Source organism: Arvicanthis niloticus, chromosome 12 (genome assembly GCF_011762505.2).
Source record: "Arvicanthis niloticus isolate mArvNil1 chromosome 12, mArvNil1.pat.X, whole genome shotgun sequence".
Lineage (NCBI taxonomy): Eukaryota > Metazoa > Chordata > Mammalia > Rodentia > Muridae > Arvicanthis > Arvicanthis niloticus.
This window is the reverse complement of record NC_047669.1, coordinates 10,587,417-10,604,000: the sequence shown is the minus strand read 5'-3', so window position 1 is coordinate 10,604,000 and position 16,584 is coordinate 10,587,417. Positions and strand designations below refer to the sequence as shown.

The 16,584-nt window shown below is 44.2% G+C and overlaps 1 protein-coding gene across 3 annotated transcripts in view; it reads left to right on the top strand.

Moving 5' to 3' along the window:
- The window catches only part of Masp1 (MBL associated serine protease 1), a 69,975-nt gene that overhangs the window by 17,862 nt on the left and 35,529 nt on the right, over positions 1 to 16,584 (top strand). For all 3 annotated transcript variants that reach the window (XM_034515396.2, XM_034515395.2, XM_034515397.2), the window contains exons 3-8: positions 6,688 to 6,865; positions 8,274 to 8,405; positions 10,878 to 11,074; positions 13,961 to 14,108; positions 15,229 to 15,347; positions 16,224 to 16,302. In XM_034515396.2, the coding sequence (XP_034371287.1) occupies positions 6,688 to 6,865; positions 8,274 to 8,405; positions 10,878 to 11,074; positions 13,961 to 14,108; positions 15,229 to 15,347; positions 16,224 to 16,302 (853 nt within the window). The remainder of the gene's footprint in view (positions 1 to 6,687; positions 6,866 to 8,273; positions 8,406 to 10,877; positions 11,075 to 13,960; positions 14,109 to 15,228; positions 15,348 to 16,223; positions 16,303 to 16,584) is intronic.

Here is a 16,584-nt window from a genome sequence, read left to right as displayed (position 1 = left end):
TCCAAGAATCTATTAGATTGTCGGACTCGAAATATCTACTCACAAATGTCAGACTTATACATTGTCCCCAAACACTTCTTTCACAACCATGTCCCCACAAGTTCTCTTTCACTGTGCAATAAACCACTCCTGCCTTTCATAGTTAAATAGTATCATTCTATTTGTTTAAAATTCTGTGGTCAGGACTTTGATCTGGATGAAGTGGAATGGTGCTTTCCTGGGACAGCTTAGAGTCAACTGTGCACCAACAATGTTCTGAGATTCACTGAAGTTCAATGGTAGAAAATGATCTCACATACCTACCTGGTGGTTAAATGGTGAGTGTCAACTAGACAGGGTAGAAATCTCATGTAGAAAACAAATCTCTATCCTACATCACTTTGATACTTCAGTGGGCTTCCTAAGGCTTCTTCTCGTTGTTAACCTCAGAGTAGGATTTCACATGTGAGATAGTGTTAAGGGAAGAGTCAATTAACAAATAAAAATATTATGCCAGGCAGTGGTGGTGCACGCCTTTAATACCAGCACTTGGAGGCAGAGGCAGGTGGATTTCTGTGAGTTGGAGGCCAGCCTGGTCTACAGAGTGAGAACCAGGACATCCAGGGCTACACAGAGAAGAATCCTTGTCTCAAAAACAAACAAACAAAAAAGAATAGCATGGAAAGAATAGCATGCAGGCTGTACTCAGGAGCGTCACCCCCATCAAAGGACTGCAGCAACAGGGGTTTCCTTCTCTAAAAATTTTCTAAGAATATTTCTAGGGTTTTGCAAATTCTCAGTTAATGTGACACCAAAAGGGCCCCCCCGTGTTTCCTAAGTTCACATCAATTTAACTATTGTTTCTAGTTCTATTATTAGAATCTGTACCCTGTTCCAAATACAGCCCAGGCAGGTAGGAACTCACAGGATAGAAAATTGGTTAGAAACATCAAGGTTAGTAAGTCTTGTGGATAATCTGATCTAACGAGCTGTTTAGTGAAGACAGGCCAGGGTGCTGAAACATCACTGGAGAACACTAGAGGCTGAGAAAACGCATCAGGTACCTAGGAGCATGGACAGATAAGTACTTTCCAAACTGCCTTGGCAGGGCTCCTTGCTAATAGTGGATTTTGCACGCATGAGTGTAACAGAAAACTCAGAAGCTTTACTAAAGCTGAGACAAGCCAAGAATCTTTGTCAATAGCTACAAACCTGTGCAGCCTAAGTTTAGAAAAGGCATGTCCCTTCAAACATACAATGTCCTTTTGTCAGCACAAGACACCAGCTCAGTCCAGGAGCAGCAAAGTCACATGGCAGAAGGCTCTGTATACAGGAAGGGAAGAGCCAGCTGCAGGTACTTTGGGAAACAATATGCCACAGTTTCAGAACAAAATCGCTCATGCTTTTTCCAGACACTGAACACAATTTCACCCTGTCACCAAAGTGTTGTGAGATCAGGCTTGAAGTTCAGGGTCTCGTGATCTAAACCATGTCTGTATACAGATGAGACACTCACAGCAGGCGGTTGTGTGCACTCTCTTTACCATAGATCTCTGAACCTGTAGGGAAAGTTACTTGGGCCACAATGCCCAGTGCCTGATTCTTTTGTGATGTAAGAATAAGATGAACACAGTAAAGCCTTTACTGAAAAGTAGGAGGGATGAAAATAACACAGCAATCAACTCTGTGTTGTTTGCTCAAGAGCTTGGGGACGTTCCCTGGATAGAGCCCAGTTCTGCTCACTGAACAGATAGATTCCCAGTCCAAAGTTCTCTGTGGCTCTGGATTAGTGCCTTGGTTCTGCTTCTGGCTTCATAACTTCACCTTCAGAGACAACCTTTCCTTCCCCTAAGGCAGAGCTCACATTTTCAGCCAAGAGCTCTCATCCCATTTGATCCAAGACCTCATCTCATTTGAAATATCTTGTCATTTCTACTTGAAGCTGGCACATCCCCACTAACATCTCTTTTGAGTCTTCTAGATGTGAGAATATAGTTCTTTGTACAAAACAACGGCAAACAATACCAAGCAGAGTTGTTTTCCTAGTTGGCTTTTGTGCTTAGAAGAGCCCTTCAGAGTCTGTAAGAGACATATCTGACTTCTGGTTTGGGTGATAAGAAGTTCCAAGCTCTGCCTCAAGTCCTTCGGAGCTCAACACACAGGTCATACACAACCTTCGACCTCACCCTTCCCTTGCAGCTAGTTTTTCTTTCTAGTGAAAGGACCAATTTGCAACCCCATCCAAGACCTCTGTAAGTTATCACACTTCTGACAGCTCAGTGCTTCTTCTTGATAACTAGGATGTGCACAGCCAACAGCGCATACCCACACACAATGCTCCATGGATGTCTTCTTAGCCAGAGTACCAGCCCGCTGTGCTAATGGTCCATCTTCTAAGCTACCACAGCTGGATTCCCAATTGATTCACCACTACAGAGTTCACATGTGCTTTTTTTGCAAGAGTCCAACAGTGGCTACCTTACCATTCTTCTAGAGTTTGTCATATGAGCCAATTCACCAAACCAAGGGCCAGGACATTGTTTTCTGAGAGTTCAACATTCTACTGCCATTCACCAATCAACCAGGAGAGTTGAATCAGGGTCTCTGTGACCATGTAAGATCATGAATGTTAGAGCCCCCACCATTTTTAGGAAGAATTAGAGGAGGTAATGTTGAGAGTGGAAAGTTTGAGGGCCACAAGGGGGAAGCTATCAAGCAATTCTTCTAAAGCCCGGGCGTCAGTGGGAAGAACATCTACAAAAGAATCTAACTAAAGAGGTCTCTAGGAGCTCAAAGACAACAGCACCTTTAAGGGTCCACACTTACATGTCTGATGGCAGTTACAGGTTCCTGCCAGTCCTCAGAGCCTGTAGTGGGAGGGGAGACCTGGGTGTAAAGTAGAGGAAGAAGAAGACAAGTTAGAACTTACTAGGTCTTCTCCATCTGCCCAAAACAACCTTTACAGGGTAATGTCTACCGCCTTCCAGACTTGCACAAGCTCTTCTTTGGGACAACCCTAGAATTGTACAGGAAGGAAATCCCAGGGCTCCAGATCAGATAAACCGTTAATAAAGTATTCCAGCATGAATGCTGACGTCTGCCTAAAATAATCATGAAATGTTCTTCACGGGCCCAGAGTAGGTTTCAGAAGGGTTTTGGTGTGGCTTGTGAATGACGCTGGGCACGTGCTCTACAGCTGAACTATGTCCTCTAGCTCCTGAAGATTTCCTGGACCCTCTCAGCTGGAGACATGTTTTCCTTCCTTAAAGCCTAAGGCTGCCCATTTTCATTGCAGTTATTATACCCTGGCAAAATCATAGGGCACACATTTGAGCATTTCTATTATTTTCCTACTAAATTTCACATCCCCAAAGGCAGGGCACATGCTTCTTAGCTCATGCCACAGAACAAGTAATTTTTAGCAGTTTTCATACTATAGTCCAGACAGAAATCAGGACAATTGAGTTAAAAGAAAGCAAACTGATGACATGCAGCCACAAGCTGATGCCTAAATAACAATAGCTTACAACAACATGGTTGCCATCGTAGCAAATGGGAAGTGCAGAGTCTGTGATCCTCAATCACAGGGGCTTCTAGTTATAAATTCTATGTTTTCACATAAGTTACCTCCACCACATTGATATAATGAGTCCAGATACAAGGACAGTCAAAACAGAAGCCACAGTTGAATCTTGCTCTACTCAGAAGCAAATGATCTTGCTGCACTCTATAAAAGTGGGATATAAATGTTTACCAGGGTCACCAAGCCTTCTATCTAGGTTATGGCTCAAGCTGTCACTGAGCCACATTCCCTCTAGGAGAAAAAAAAAATGTGACTCCAAGATAAGTTTGCAAGTGGCTCTTGAGCCAGTAAAGTTCTTAGGCTGAGTGTGTGTCCTTTGTCACACTCTGTGTCACACTCCCTGTGTTGGTACCTCTTCCCTGAATCCCAGAACTGTCTCAAAAGCAAAAAATGATATCAGAAGTGCTCATGTTATCTCTCTGCTTGTCTGAAGTCACTTCTCCTCTGGGTCTCAGCTTTCTCTGGAAGAAGAGAAACTGAATCTCTTGCGGGTCCTCCTCAGCAGCGTGATCTGCTACTATTCTGGGCTGCCGGCTGAATTCTTGGGACCTCAGACTGCCTCTTGTCTGCTTCTACAAATATCTATGACTCACTTTTCTTGGCTTTCTGCTTGAGCATGCATCCCTGTTCTCTAGACTGGGGTAGCCCTCAGGTGGTTATTGCTTACCGCCATGAAGATAGCCTTAATCCCAGAAGTTACAAGGAGGGAGGAAACTCATTCTAGGTCCCTAGTAGATCTCTATTCCAGATTATCTATGGCTGATTTTGCTTGAAAAAGCCTGTGCCCTGCACACTGCAAAACCCAAGAGGCTGCAGGACTGCCAGGCTACTGAAAGGCTTCTGTGCTGGAGTCCTTATTGCTTAAGTCCTGACAGTTCATTGGTTTTCAATTTTCATCTGTATCAATATACTTCTTAAATAATTTTACCTTCACCAGCCATCCTAGATCTGTGTATTGAGATGTCTACAGGCCTACAGGTCTATCCTCTTACTGTACTAGAAACCACTGACACCAAGTTAGAACACTGAGGTTTTTGCAGTTACCCACTGAAGAATCTCTTCCCTACGTCCTTCTTCTAAAGCTATTAAATCTCCTTTTTATTAAATTCCAACACGAACAGTGCAAATAGGTTCTAATTTATAACATATTAAAAAAAATAGGCAGACAGAAAGTAAGGCTACTGGCTACTACTGAACACAAAGTAGACCACTTCCAAAAAAACAAAAACAAAAAACAAAAAACCAGATGTAAGAACTGCAGAGGCGTACGGCTGAGCAGTGTCCACATAGGGCAAACGGTAGATGGTCTCAGTATTCCCCAGAATCCCACTCTAATATAGTATAATGACATTGACATTTGTGATGTTTGAGCTCACCAAGGAAAGCTTAGTGTATTTTACTTAAGAAAGTAGTTATTCATATAGACACTTTTTTTTAGAAGGAAGTTCTCTACCTAATAGAAAAGAATTTTAAGAATTACTGTTAGAAAACCTTCAGTTATCTAGAATCCCCCACTAGCCACAATAGCATAGCAGCTGGGAGGCCAAGGGGTGGCAGCTCAGTTGTGTAAAGAAAGGCACATTCTGCAGCCAGAGTCTGTGGGAGACGCTACTATCTGCACAGAGAGAACAAATAGCAAAGCCATGAGCTCATCTTCTGTTTACACTTCAGTTCCCGACATTAGTGATTAATTGTCCTTGTGTTTTGTTGCCAGGGCAAATTGCTTTCCTTCTTATTTTAAATAAATAAACCATTAGTTTCAAAACAGAAGTGTCAGATGTCAAGATATTCTGCCATAGTAGGCTTAGGAACAGAACCATGGACTCATTAGAAGCCACTCAAGACAGACAGCTTTTTGTGAACTTCCTTTTAGTGACAGAAACCATTCTCCATAGGATCTTCTCCTGTAGGTTGGTTACAACATCAGTGCAGACGTTAACAAGCAGAAATACAAGCTTAAAGGAATCAAGTGACCTGTAAGTTGCTCAGGTAGGAATAAGAAAGCAGGTTAAATGTGCATAGTCAAATAACAACACCAAACAGCTGTTTCCCCCGAACCAGACATGTAAAGTCAGTGTTAGGCAAACAATAGATTACTTCTACTTCATTATCCAGATTGTCACAGAGTCCCTGGCCCTTCCAAAGTAAGGAATTCTTTTATCAAGTAGGGAAATATTGAGTCTGATTTTATCATGTGTACATGCATGCAATTTCTGGATACCTCCAAAGAGCAGTTTCTAAATGTTTCAGGACTACCTATTAAATATAGTTATGAGTACATGACTTCTCACTCAAAAATGTTAATGTCTTCCACTCACAGCATTGGCGTCACCAAAGGTCAACCACAACAGACTGCAATGTCCTTTCAAACACAGTTTCCTCCTGCAATTTTCACCGACTCTCTGGCTCCTCCGAGTCCCCATAATGTGTCTTGAAGTTTTAGTTCTTGTTAGTAAATATTTATTGGATAAATAACTGTGTGCCAGGTTCTAGTCTGTGGGCTGGAGACATGGCTACTGAAAACAAAACACTCTTAACATCCTGGTCCTGTAGCTTTGTGATGCACTGGGGACTCTTCAAGTCCTGACTGCTTCTGTGAATTCGCTCATCACACTGTTCCAGCCCCACTTGTGTCTGTTCGACTGAACACCGCTGTCCCACAGTGCTTTGCTCGTCTTTCATCACCCCATCTCCTCGAGCTTTGTTCAGTGGCAGGCTCACACTGGGTGCCCTGTGAATGACTTTATTGTGTATAGTGTTTCTTTTCCCTGGAAGCTTGGTTAGGTTCCTGCTGCATAGAGAATCCGCTTGTAAGGGTATCTAGCTCTTTTCAAGTTTTCTGTGAATTGTTTTCAAGGAATAACTCATCCGGACGGCAGTGAGGATGCACACATCAAGTGCCTGCTGAGGGAATCGAACCGAACAAATGGAACTGATCACATGGCCACATTCACGACACAAGTCCCATGCCATCTGTAGATCTGACCATTCCTAGCTCCCTCCCTTTGAGTTTCCAACTCTGCCTCATCTGCTTGTGCAGCCCTGTCCTCTGTCTTCTCGAAGATCCAGAGAGAGGCTGATGTGGGAAGGCACTCATTTTAATCCTTTTCACTTCGACCCCAAAGGTAGAAACAGAAGACCAGGTACTGGCAACCTTTTGTGGCAGGGAGACCACTGATACCGAGCAGACCCCCGGACAGGAAGTGGTTCTTTCACCTGGCTCCTTTATGTCCGTCACTTTCCGGTCAGATTTCTCCAATGAGGAACGATTTACAGGCTTTGATGCCCACTACATGGCTGTAGGTAAGTCATCTCATCGTCAGGTCTCCCCTTGTCTCTAGAGGTAAAAATTGCCTTGTGCCCTTTCCTTGACTGACATCCACGCCATGGATTCTGCCTGCAGTGGCTTCCTGCCTCTTAAGCATCACAGATCCACCCATCTAGCTAGCTACCACTCAACCAATAATTAATCTTTATTGATATATTCCAAAGTAACGGCAGACATCATTATATCGCTTCCTAGTTCAATACCTATTAACAATGTTTTGTTTTGCTGTAGAACATACATATAATAAAATGTATAAATCTTACATATACACTTCTTGTATTTAGGATATATGTATATACATATACATCATATACATATACATATACATATATATATTCCTTCCTCTTCTTCCTCCTCCTTCTCTTCTCTCTCCTCTTCATATGTAGATTAGTTTTGCTTCCAAAATGTCACATAAATGAACACACCACACGGAAAATGCAGTTGGGGACAGTGTAAAGTTGCTAAGATCCCTCTATGTTGTTGTAGCCCCCTGGACAGAACAGTGTTTCTTGTGTTAATGAATATACTGTAATGCTTTCGTGCATTTCCCATTGAGGGATACCTAGGCTTCACTTATTTTTTTTTTTACATTCCTTATCAGATAAAGGTTGCTTCAGCCTTTTGGTGAATATATGTTTCCCTTTTTATTGTGAATATTTTGACATATAGTCACTGGTTTGAAGACAGATATGTTTAGTCTCATAAAAATTGCCAGATTTTCTCCAAATAGTCATGTAATTTGTATATCTGTGTATGATGTTCATGGTGGCTCCGTGTCCTCGTCAACATTAAATGTTATCAATCGTTTCCCCTCATTCTCATTTACTGTGGTGAATATGTGTTACTTAAATTGTATCCTTTGATGACTAATAATGGTGAGCATCTTGTTTTTATATTTAGTGGCCACTTATATGCCTATAAGAGAAATGGATGTTCAGACATCTAGGACAGGGCTCAATCTATATCAGGGATAGAAGGGATGGGAGTATGGTGGTGAGCCACGCTCTGCAAAAAACCCGTTTCCTCCCCCCCCCCCACACGGAGTTTTCTGTCTTAGTTTTATCATTCATAGGGTAAGGATGGTGACTCAGTGTGGTAATTATCAATTATCATAACCAAGATGTGGTAATTACCTCCACCAAGACTTGGATTGGCAAGGTTCAAACCCAGCTCTCTGCAATCTTGGGCAAGTTGCCTAACTTTTCTGTGCTCTGCTTACCTCATCTGATGAATGGAGACAATGGTCACCTCTGGACTTTACACAGGATCAAATGAAAGAAAAGTGTAACCCTTCCCAAATGATGAGTGACCTTAAGTGTTTTATAAGTATGACATAATCATTACACATGTGGCAACTGACAAGAGACTCTGCCTGCCCCACAGATGTGGATGAGTGCAAGGAGAGGGAAGATGAGGAGCTGTCCTGTGACCACTACTGCCACAACTACATTGGCGGCTACTACTGCTCCTGCCGCTTTGGCTACATCCTCCACACAGACAACAGGACCTGCCGAGGTAAGACCTAGGGATGATTCCATGCTGTGACATGATATGTGGCATGCTCCAATAAGATCAGATGAGACACAGATATTTATACTTAGTGCAAACCATTAAAAAAAAAAAAAAAAAAAAAAAGTAAGCCAGGGCTGGAGAGACAGATCACTGGGTAAAGACCTAGCCAGAGAAGCATGAAAATTTACCTCAGCACTCATGTAGAAGCTGGCCTGATTGATGCATATCTCTGGGGAACAGAGACAAGTAGACTCCCAAGAGCTTGCTGGCCCCCCAATCTAACAGAAATAGAACAGTGAGCTCTAGGTTCAGTGAGAAACCCTCTTTCAAACTTAGGTGGAGAGCAAGAGAGAAAGACAGCCGACATTGAACTCTGGTCTCTGTATCATATGCTCGGGTATGCATACCAGCATTTACACACACACACACACACACACACACACACACACACACACACACAGAGAGAGAGAGAGAGAGACAGAGACAGAGACAGAGACAGAGACAGAGACAGACAGAGACAGACAGAGACAGACAGAGACAGAAAGACAACTTTTTTTTAAAGTCAAAGATACATACACATATCATATAGGTAGATGCTGCACTAATAACCCCATTAAGAGCCTGGAATCCACTGTCAGAGGAACATATGACAAGCTCTGAAGTTGAGCTGTCTTTCCTGGGCAGAAAGTCTGTTCCACACATTTCTGTCTCCTCTCCTATTGCACGTAACCAACCTGTGCCAGAAATGAGAAACATGGGTTGTCCAGCCCATTCTCTCCGAGCCATAAATCCAGCCAAAGTTTCCTTTCTCGTCTTTGTTTCAGCAGCCCCTCTGTCCCTCTCTAACAGAGAGAACCACAGACCAAAAGACAGAGGAGGAAAGGTGATAAAGGCAGCAAGTGGCTCCTCCACTCTCTCGCTGTATCATCTTCCAGTATCGTGGCTTCTTCTTTGCCAGCTGAGGTTGGGGCTGAGATGCCGATCCTGGAGCGGTCCTCAGGCCAGCTGTGTAACAGCCACACTAGTGTTTACACAAAGTGAATGCTATGTCTGTTATGCTTACATGAAGGAAGCACGCGCACAGACTTATCAGATCTGTGCTGACCTGTAGGAGTGACAATTGCTTCCCTTGACACAAATGAAGGACTAAGAAAGATCACTCAACACAGGGAGAACAAATTCTAAAATGATTCAGAGTTGTGGTAGAACTTAGAACGTTTAGGGGACTTGCCCGTGGGTTAGTACAACCCTGGGTAAGGGCTGCACTTGTGAGCCCACTTGGAGAGAGTTCACTGGAGGAAGTCAAGGCCACAGACAAGAGTTCTGTACTTCCTCTTTCAAAACTTGCTGAATAAAGCCGAATGCCTCCTGTGTAAGCCCATTATCATAAAGTAGTATCTCAAAAAGGAATTTTCACGTACAGAATTATGAAAGCTCGGGGTCGAGGATTCTCACTTTTCTTTTTCATCCTGACCCCAAAAACCTTTAAAAAAATTCTACAGGTGTCCAGTCTATGCTTATGAACCACATATCCGCACAGAGAATAAGGAGAGTAAGGTGTCCCAAAAACCATTTCTAACCCCCAGGAGGGTGACACTTCTCCATGAAGATGTTTTAGGTAGAAAGTGAAAACAGATGGAGATTCAAGCGGCCTGGTTTCTGCAGTTCTTGTTGGAACTTCACATTAGTCATGCTTGCCCTTCTGGGCTACTGTTTCTTCACTTGCAAAATGAACTGAATGAACAAAGGCTTACAAAGCAGAACACACCCAGGCTTGGACCTTTAGCTAAACCAAAGGACCAAGGTTCCGAAGCCTAGAGGGGGCTAAGTCATGGACAGGCTCCCAAGATGTTGGATAGTAGGAAAAAAGCAGAAGGCAGTAAAAGAATGTATGATGTGATATCAGACAGGATGAAGCTATCCAACCAACAGGGGCTGGGCATTGAAGGTGTGGAGGCAGAGGGGAGTCAGGACGAGGGAGGGAATTGGGAAAGAGAGTGGAGGGTAGTGGGGAGTGGGAAGAACTTTTCTTACATAAGGACCAAGAATGACTTGGAGCAGAAATCTGAAAGAAGTGTGGGCAAAGGAGGAAGCAAGACCCAAAGGGTTCCAGCACCTGACCCCCTCATCTCAAAACCGTTCTTTCTCAGAGTGCCTGCCTGCTCACCCCTGCCAGAGAATCCCATGGCAAGGGTCATCATCCATGATAAACCCAGCTAGAGAGAGACTTAGAAAGTCTGTGATTGAGTCTTGACTGCAGATTTTTCCACAGGTGATGACGGATGAACCGTTATCTTCCTCAGAGATTCATTGTCTCAGTAAAATAGGGATTGTTTCTCTGCCTGACTCCTGGAAACCCTGAAAAGATTACACAGTGGCAGAGAAGCAAGGTGTGAGTGTGTGTGTGTGTGTGTGTGTGTGTGTGTGTGTGTGTGTGTGAATAGTGTGCCATTTTCCCTATTGTGTTTTCCACAGTGGAATGCAGTGGCAATCTCTTTACACAGAGGACAGGCACAATTACCAGCCCAGATTACCCCAACCCTTACCCCAAGAGCTCTGAATGTTCCTATACCATTGATCTGGAGGAGGGCTTCATGATCAGCCTGCAGTTTGAGGACATTTTTGACATTGAAGACCACCCTGAGGTGCCCTGCCCCTATGATTTCATTAAGGTAAGTGTGCTACGGCTGCTTGTCCCAAGAGTGCATCTTGGCTCAATTAGGAAAAATCAGAATCCCAGGCTTTTGGCTTTTCAGCTTCTCTTCGGTCTGGACGCTAAGCTGCTAGCTTCCCGGAATATCACTTTTTAAAATGATATCTTGGTTTCATTAGATCCAGATTGGGATATCCTCCGGTTCCAAACAGGCTCCCTGGCGTAGGGTAGTATGAGGTAGAGAATCACAAAGTCAAATTCCAAATTTCATAGTTTAGGAATTTCCCCTGAGCCACATTCAGCTACACTTGACTCACAGGGCATGGAGAAGGCAAGCAGGTCCTGACCTAGTATTTTCTTTCCTTTTGGCTAGCTTTCATGGTACCTCTGGTACCACAGAAGCTGCTGAGGGAGCACAGTCACCAACAGGCATACCCAGGTGTGAGCCTTGTGATCTATAATAGTAGTCTTGCAAGATATGCCCTAGGGTGCAATAGTGGCATAAACGTTATGGGGTGAGCTGTTGCCCTAACCCTCAGTCCCCCAACCCCTAGACGATCCTTGGGGTAGGGAGTAAGAAGATGCAGGAATCAATGACACAGGTAAGAAGCAAACTGTTTTAATGAAATATTGATGGTGCCTATATACCCTCCGCCTGCCTCCCCTTGGTCCACAACTGTTTGTCCCGCCCAGCTGGCACCAGCTGATTGGCTGCCCCAGTCACATGATCTGTCTTTGTCTCTGGGTGTCAGACAGATTCCCGGGTTAGTGAATGTGGAAACCTGCAGCGAATGCGTGGGCCATTGCCGGCTGCTAGTCAGAACTTGCTGACTCACTTCTCCTACAGTGACCAACTGCCTTTTAATTGAATTTAAAGTCCACACCACAGGATAATATTCGTGTAGATTATTTGGCAAAAGATCTATGCTTGGGAAGGTCATAGACCTCAGGAAAGAACCCAGTGCTATCATTTTGTTAAATGAGTGTACCGTCAAACTGTCTTCTCAACACTTACCTCTACACCTATAGATAAATAAAGCTCTCAACCTGTATCAGAGAAGCTTCGTTTTATAATGGGCTGTGGTTAATAAACAGACTCACATCCGGCCAGACTGCAGAAAATGAGGAGCGGTCCTCAGCCCTAAATGGTCATCCACATCACACCCCTCCTCACGGAGTTCAAGGAACCCTGCAGAAAAGGTGATGGAAGGGTTGTGAGAACAGAGGTCTGGAAGGACTCCTGCCAAACAGTGTCTTTCAGATATTCCTAGGCTGTTTCCCTCTCTGCAGCTGTAGGTGCCTCCAGAAGAACTGTCCAAGATCAGGCCAATCAAAAGCTCAGCACAGACGAGGGAGGGGCTCACAAAGTCCCCAATTCCATCTGAGGAGCTTTGGCAGCTGAAGGCTAATGAGATACAATGATAAAACATTCTTCAGGGAAGTGGCCCCTGATAGGTTGCCATGCACCAGGAAATGGTCTCATAGCAATGCACAGATGAAGGCACTGAGGTGACTCAGTAGATTATGGAAAGAAGACATTCACCATGTTGGGAGATGTGATAGGGGGTCTGGGAGGAGTCGAAGGGGATATGAAGGGCAATTATAATCAAAACACATTGTATGTATGTGAAATTTTCTAAGAATGAAAAAACCCCTTAACATTTCAAAGTCCCCCTAGTCACAAAGAACCACTTAAGGAGCAGGATATGCTGACCCTTTTGGATTACCACACACTGAGTTCTAGGAGCTCTGCATGGGTCTATATCAAGGTCCTGAGTGTCTTGAAGTATCATGTCCTCTGTCCCCAGCAAAATGATGTCACCAGGATTATAGACATTACCAAATGCTAAAACTGGAGTTTTGGCTCTCAGAGGCAGAAGGAAAGGGGTTAAGTGCACAGGACTGGGAGGTGGCGAGTCTGAGTCACTTGATGGCAATCATCTATCCTGCCATCTCTCCTGCTCTACCGCCTCCATTACAGTCCAAGCCCTCTCACCTCTGCCCTGCCCATCTGCAGCTTTCCCAACTGGGACTCGTGCTTCCTTCTTGCTCCTACATCATCTATTTTCCCCACAACATAGAGGGTTATAGCAAGGGAATCAGACCAAGACTATGCAGGGAATTAAGCTAAATTCCTAATGGAAGGAAGACCCTTGTCACTCTGTCCAATCTCATGCCATGCCACTCCCTCTGTTCCTGCCACATTGGCTTCTCCTGGTCCTCATGCCTGCCAAGATGTTTCCCACAGCTGACTCTGCTTTTTACGTATGCTAGGTTTCGTCTGCCTGGAAAGTGATTTCTTCTTCTTTTTTTTTTTCTACTCATCCTATGTGTCAGATGCTGCTTTATATAGGATCTTCCTTATCAGCTAACATAAGTTACTATGTTTCTATTACACAAATGATGACTTCAATAGATTATAGAGTTTATATATGTATATATAGATTGTATACAGTTTAATATTAAATTGTAAAATGTGGTACATGTTCCTACCACATATATATGTATGTATTTATATGTGTATTTATGTATATGTGTGTGCATATATATATGTATATTTGCTTATAATAATTTTGTTTATTTATTGTTAATCCCCCCTGTAAACTACAGACTCTCTGAGAGTGGGAACCTCTCCTGGTTTGTGTACTGTTCAGGACCACCCACAAAGTGTTTATCTTTAATCACAGCAATATTAATTTGCTTTGTTAACTCCAAAGGCCACTGAAATTATGACAAAAATAGACCAAAAAAACCATTTGGTAACTGGAAAGCTTACTGGAAAGACCATATACTATGGATTCACATTAAGACTTCCAGAAAATTCCGGAACTAATTTGCTTGAAGCCGGACCATGCACCAGTCAGATGTGACGTGTCTCTTTCTACATGTATGTTGCCTCTTTTAGATTAAAGCGGGTTCAAAAGTATGGGGGCCCATCTGTGGAGAGAAATCCCCAGAACCAATCAACACCCAGAGTCACAGCGTCCAGATCCTATTCCGCAGTGACAACTCAGGAGAGAACCGAGGCTGGAGGCTCTCCTACAGGGCAGCAGGTAACCTCTCCTCCTTCCCAGGTCATACTAAGCCACTGGGCTCTGTGCTCACAAGGAGGGTTGTTTGGGGGTTGGCAATTCTAGCTAGAGGCCCACTCCTCTGGGGACCTAGTGGAACTCTGCCTGAGAACCTGGGAGCAAAGATACATCTCCTGATTGAGTTTCCCATCTATATAAATGGGGAATGGGCAGCAAAGAGATTGAACTCAAGATTGGCTATGCTTCATCATGTAGAGACTGAAGACAGATTGTGCTTCTCTTTTTCCCTAACGTGGAGATTCATTAGGCTAAAGAGACCTCCCAACCCTGGATGTCTACAAGTGTGAGATTGGAGCTTGTGGGCCAGAAGTTCTGGAGCTCTGAAGATTTCACTATAAATTTTCACATGGAGAGATCTGTCTCTATGCGGGCCCCTGGCATGCCACAGCCTTTCTAAGTGCTCCATGGCAGCTAGGCCTCACACAAACCCAGAGGGAACGATATGACTTAATAAATCTGTAATGATTCAAGGAAAATGAGGTTAGACCCCAACCAGGAGTGACCAATCATCTTCATAGGATCAAGAGGCCTGGCACTGCCTGCATTGTCATGTCCAGGGCACCCTGGGGAGAGGTGTGTGACAGAAAACTAACAAAAGAAAGTTTGTCCCTGAGAAAGTCACTGAGATACTTGTCACGAGCAGCCTTCTGAAGAAAAGCAGAAGCATTCGACCATAGTCCCTTGGTGTCTTGGGAAGAATATGAGACTGCAGTCATCCTGAGTAGCCAATGAGTGAAAAATGGCAGGGTACAAATTTCAACTGAATAGGAAGACCTCGCTTATTAAACCAGGATAGGGATATGCCTGAGTGCAGGCCTGGGGGTGAGCTCCCTGTTGCTGGGGGACAATGGCCAGTCTCTGGGGGCTCATGAAACTGTTTGGCTGACTCCTTCACTTTACCAATGAAGACATGAAAGTCCTCGTTAGAAAGTGACTCACGCCTACTTTCAAAATTCTTCTTCTAGTCACCCAGCCATGCTGTTTCTGCCTCATTCCTGGCCTCGTTTACTCAGTGCGGGCCCTTTGCTGTCATTTCTTCTTGGTTTTCTCACCTGCTGTCTTTTCATTTGCTTCCTGCCAGGAAACGAATGCCCAAAGCTACAGCCTCCTGCGTATGGGAAAATCGAGCCCTCGCAGGCCGTGTATTCCTTCAAAGACCAAGTGCTCGTCAGCTGTGACACAGGCTACAAAGTGCTAAAGGTGCAGAATGAACGCTGCCTGGGAAGAGGAGCAAGTGGGTCGGAAAAACACTGCCAGCCAAGCGTTTTCTAACATCCTGTTAAGCTTGCTAAAGACTCCAGAAATTCAAAAATGATACATTCCGGCCACCTCTCACTTCAGGACATGACACAGAAGTTGTTTATCAGGGCATGAGTTGTCCTGAATTTTTAAATAGGGTTTCATATGGCTCAGTAATTAGGGACTACAACCTTAACAAAGTTCCTCAGTGGTGGACGGGGCTGGTGCTGAAAGAGAAGCAGATATAAAGGTGGCAGACTGGCACTCCTCTTGTTCCCTCCAAAGTGGCAGTCTACCTAGCCACCCTTCAGAGTAAGAAAGCAAAATTGCCACTTGCCGGCGCTTGGGGCTGGAGCCAGTGGTTGGTATTGTTATGTTCCCAGATGAACCCAATGTACAGCCAAGCTAGAGGCCCACTGCTCTGCAGGGATCGACCTCTGGAAGGGGCCAGATCAGCAGCAGCAACATTACCTGGGAGCTCGTAAGAACTATAGCTCCTTGGGTAGGTCAGAAGGACTGAACTGGAATCTTGGGACAAGCAGTCTGTCTCCGCTAGCCCTCTCTAGGTGATGCTGACCACTTGCTCTAGTTGGGGAACCACTACTCTACAGCTAGAGTCAAAACTAGTTTTTCCTCTAGAGAAATTGCCCTTGCTTAGAGTGTAAATGGGGGTAACAATGTGGCATGTGACACATTTATGGGCAAGTTTGCCTTTGTGACTCATCGAGCTAATTCCCAGTTGAAGGTAGCCAGGTTTCAAGTTTGAGTTGTCTTCGTTAGGAAATATGTTCTAACCCCCTCCCTCCTTCTTCCCACACCCTTCTGGCTTCTTCTCAGGATAACGAGGTGATGGACACATTCCAAATTGAGTGTCTGAAGGACGGTGCATGGAGTAACAAGATCCCCACCTGTAAAAGTAAGAAAACCAAACCGATTGATTACAATGATGCATTTCTTCATGGTAGGCTTGAAGCAGTGAGCATCAGGGGTTAAAAGCTTTAACAGTGCTCTCTAAGAGGGCTGGGCAGAAATCCATAACTCTGTAATAGCTAGACCAAGGAATACAAGAGCCCATTTCAGAAATAAGATTTTGGAATCACATACACACACACACACACACACACACACACACACACACGCACATGAGCACGCTCTTCAGACAGGGTACAAATGTGGCTAAGAAATATAAGTATATCTC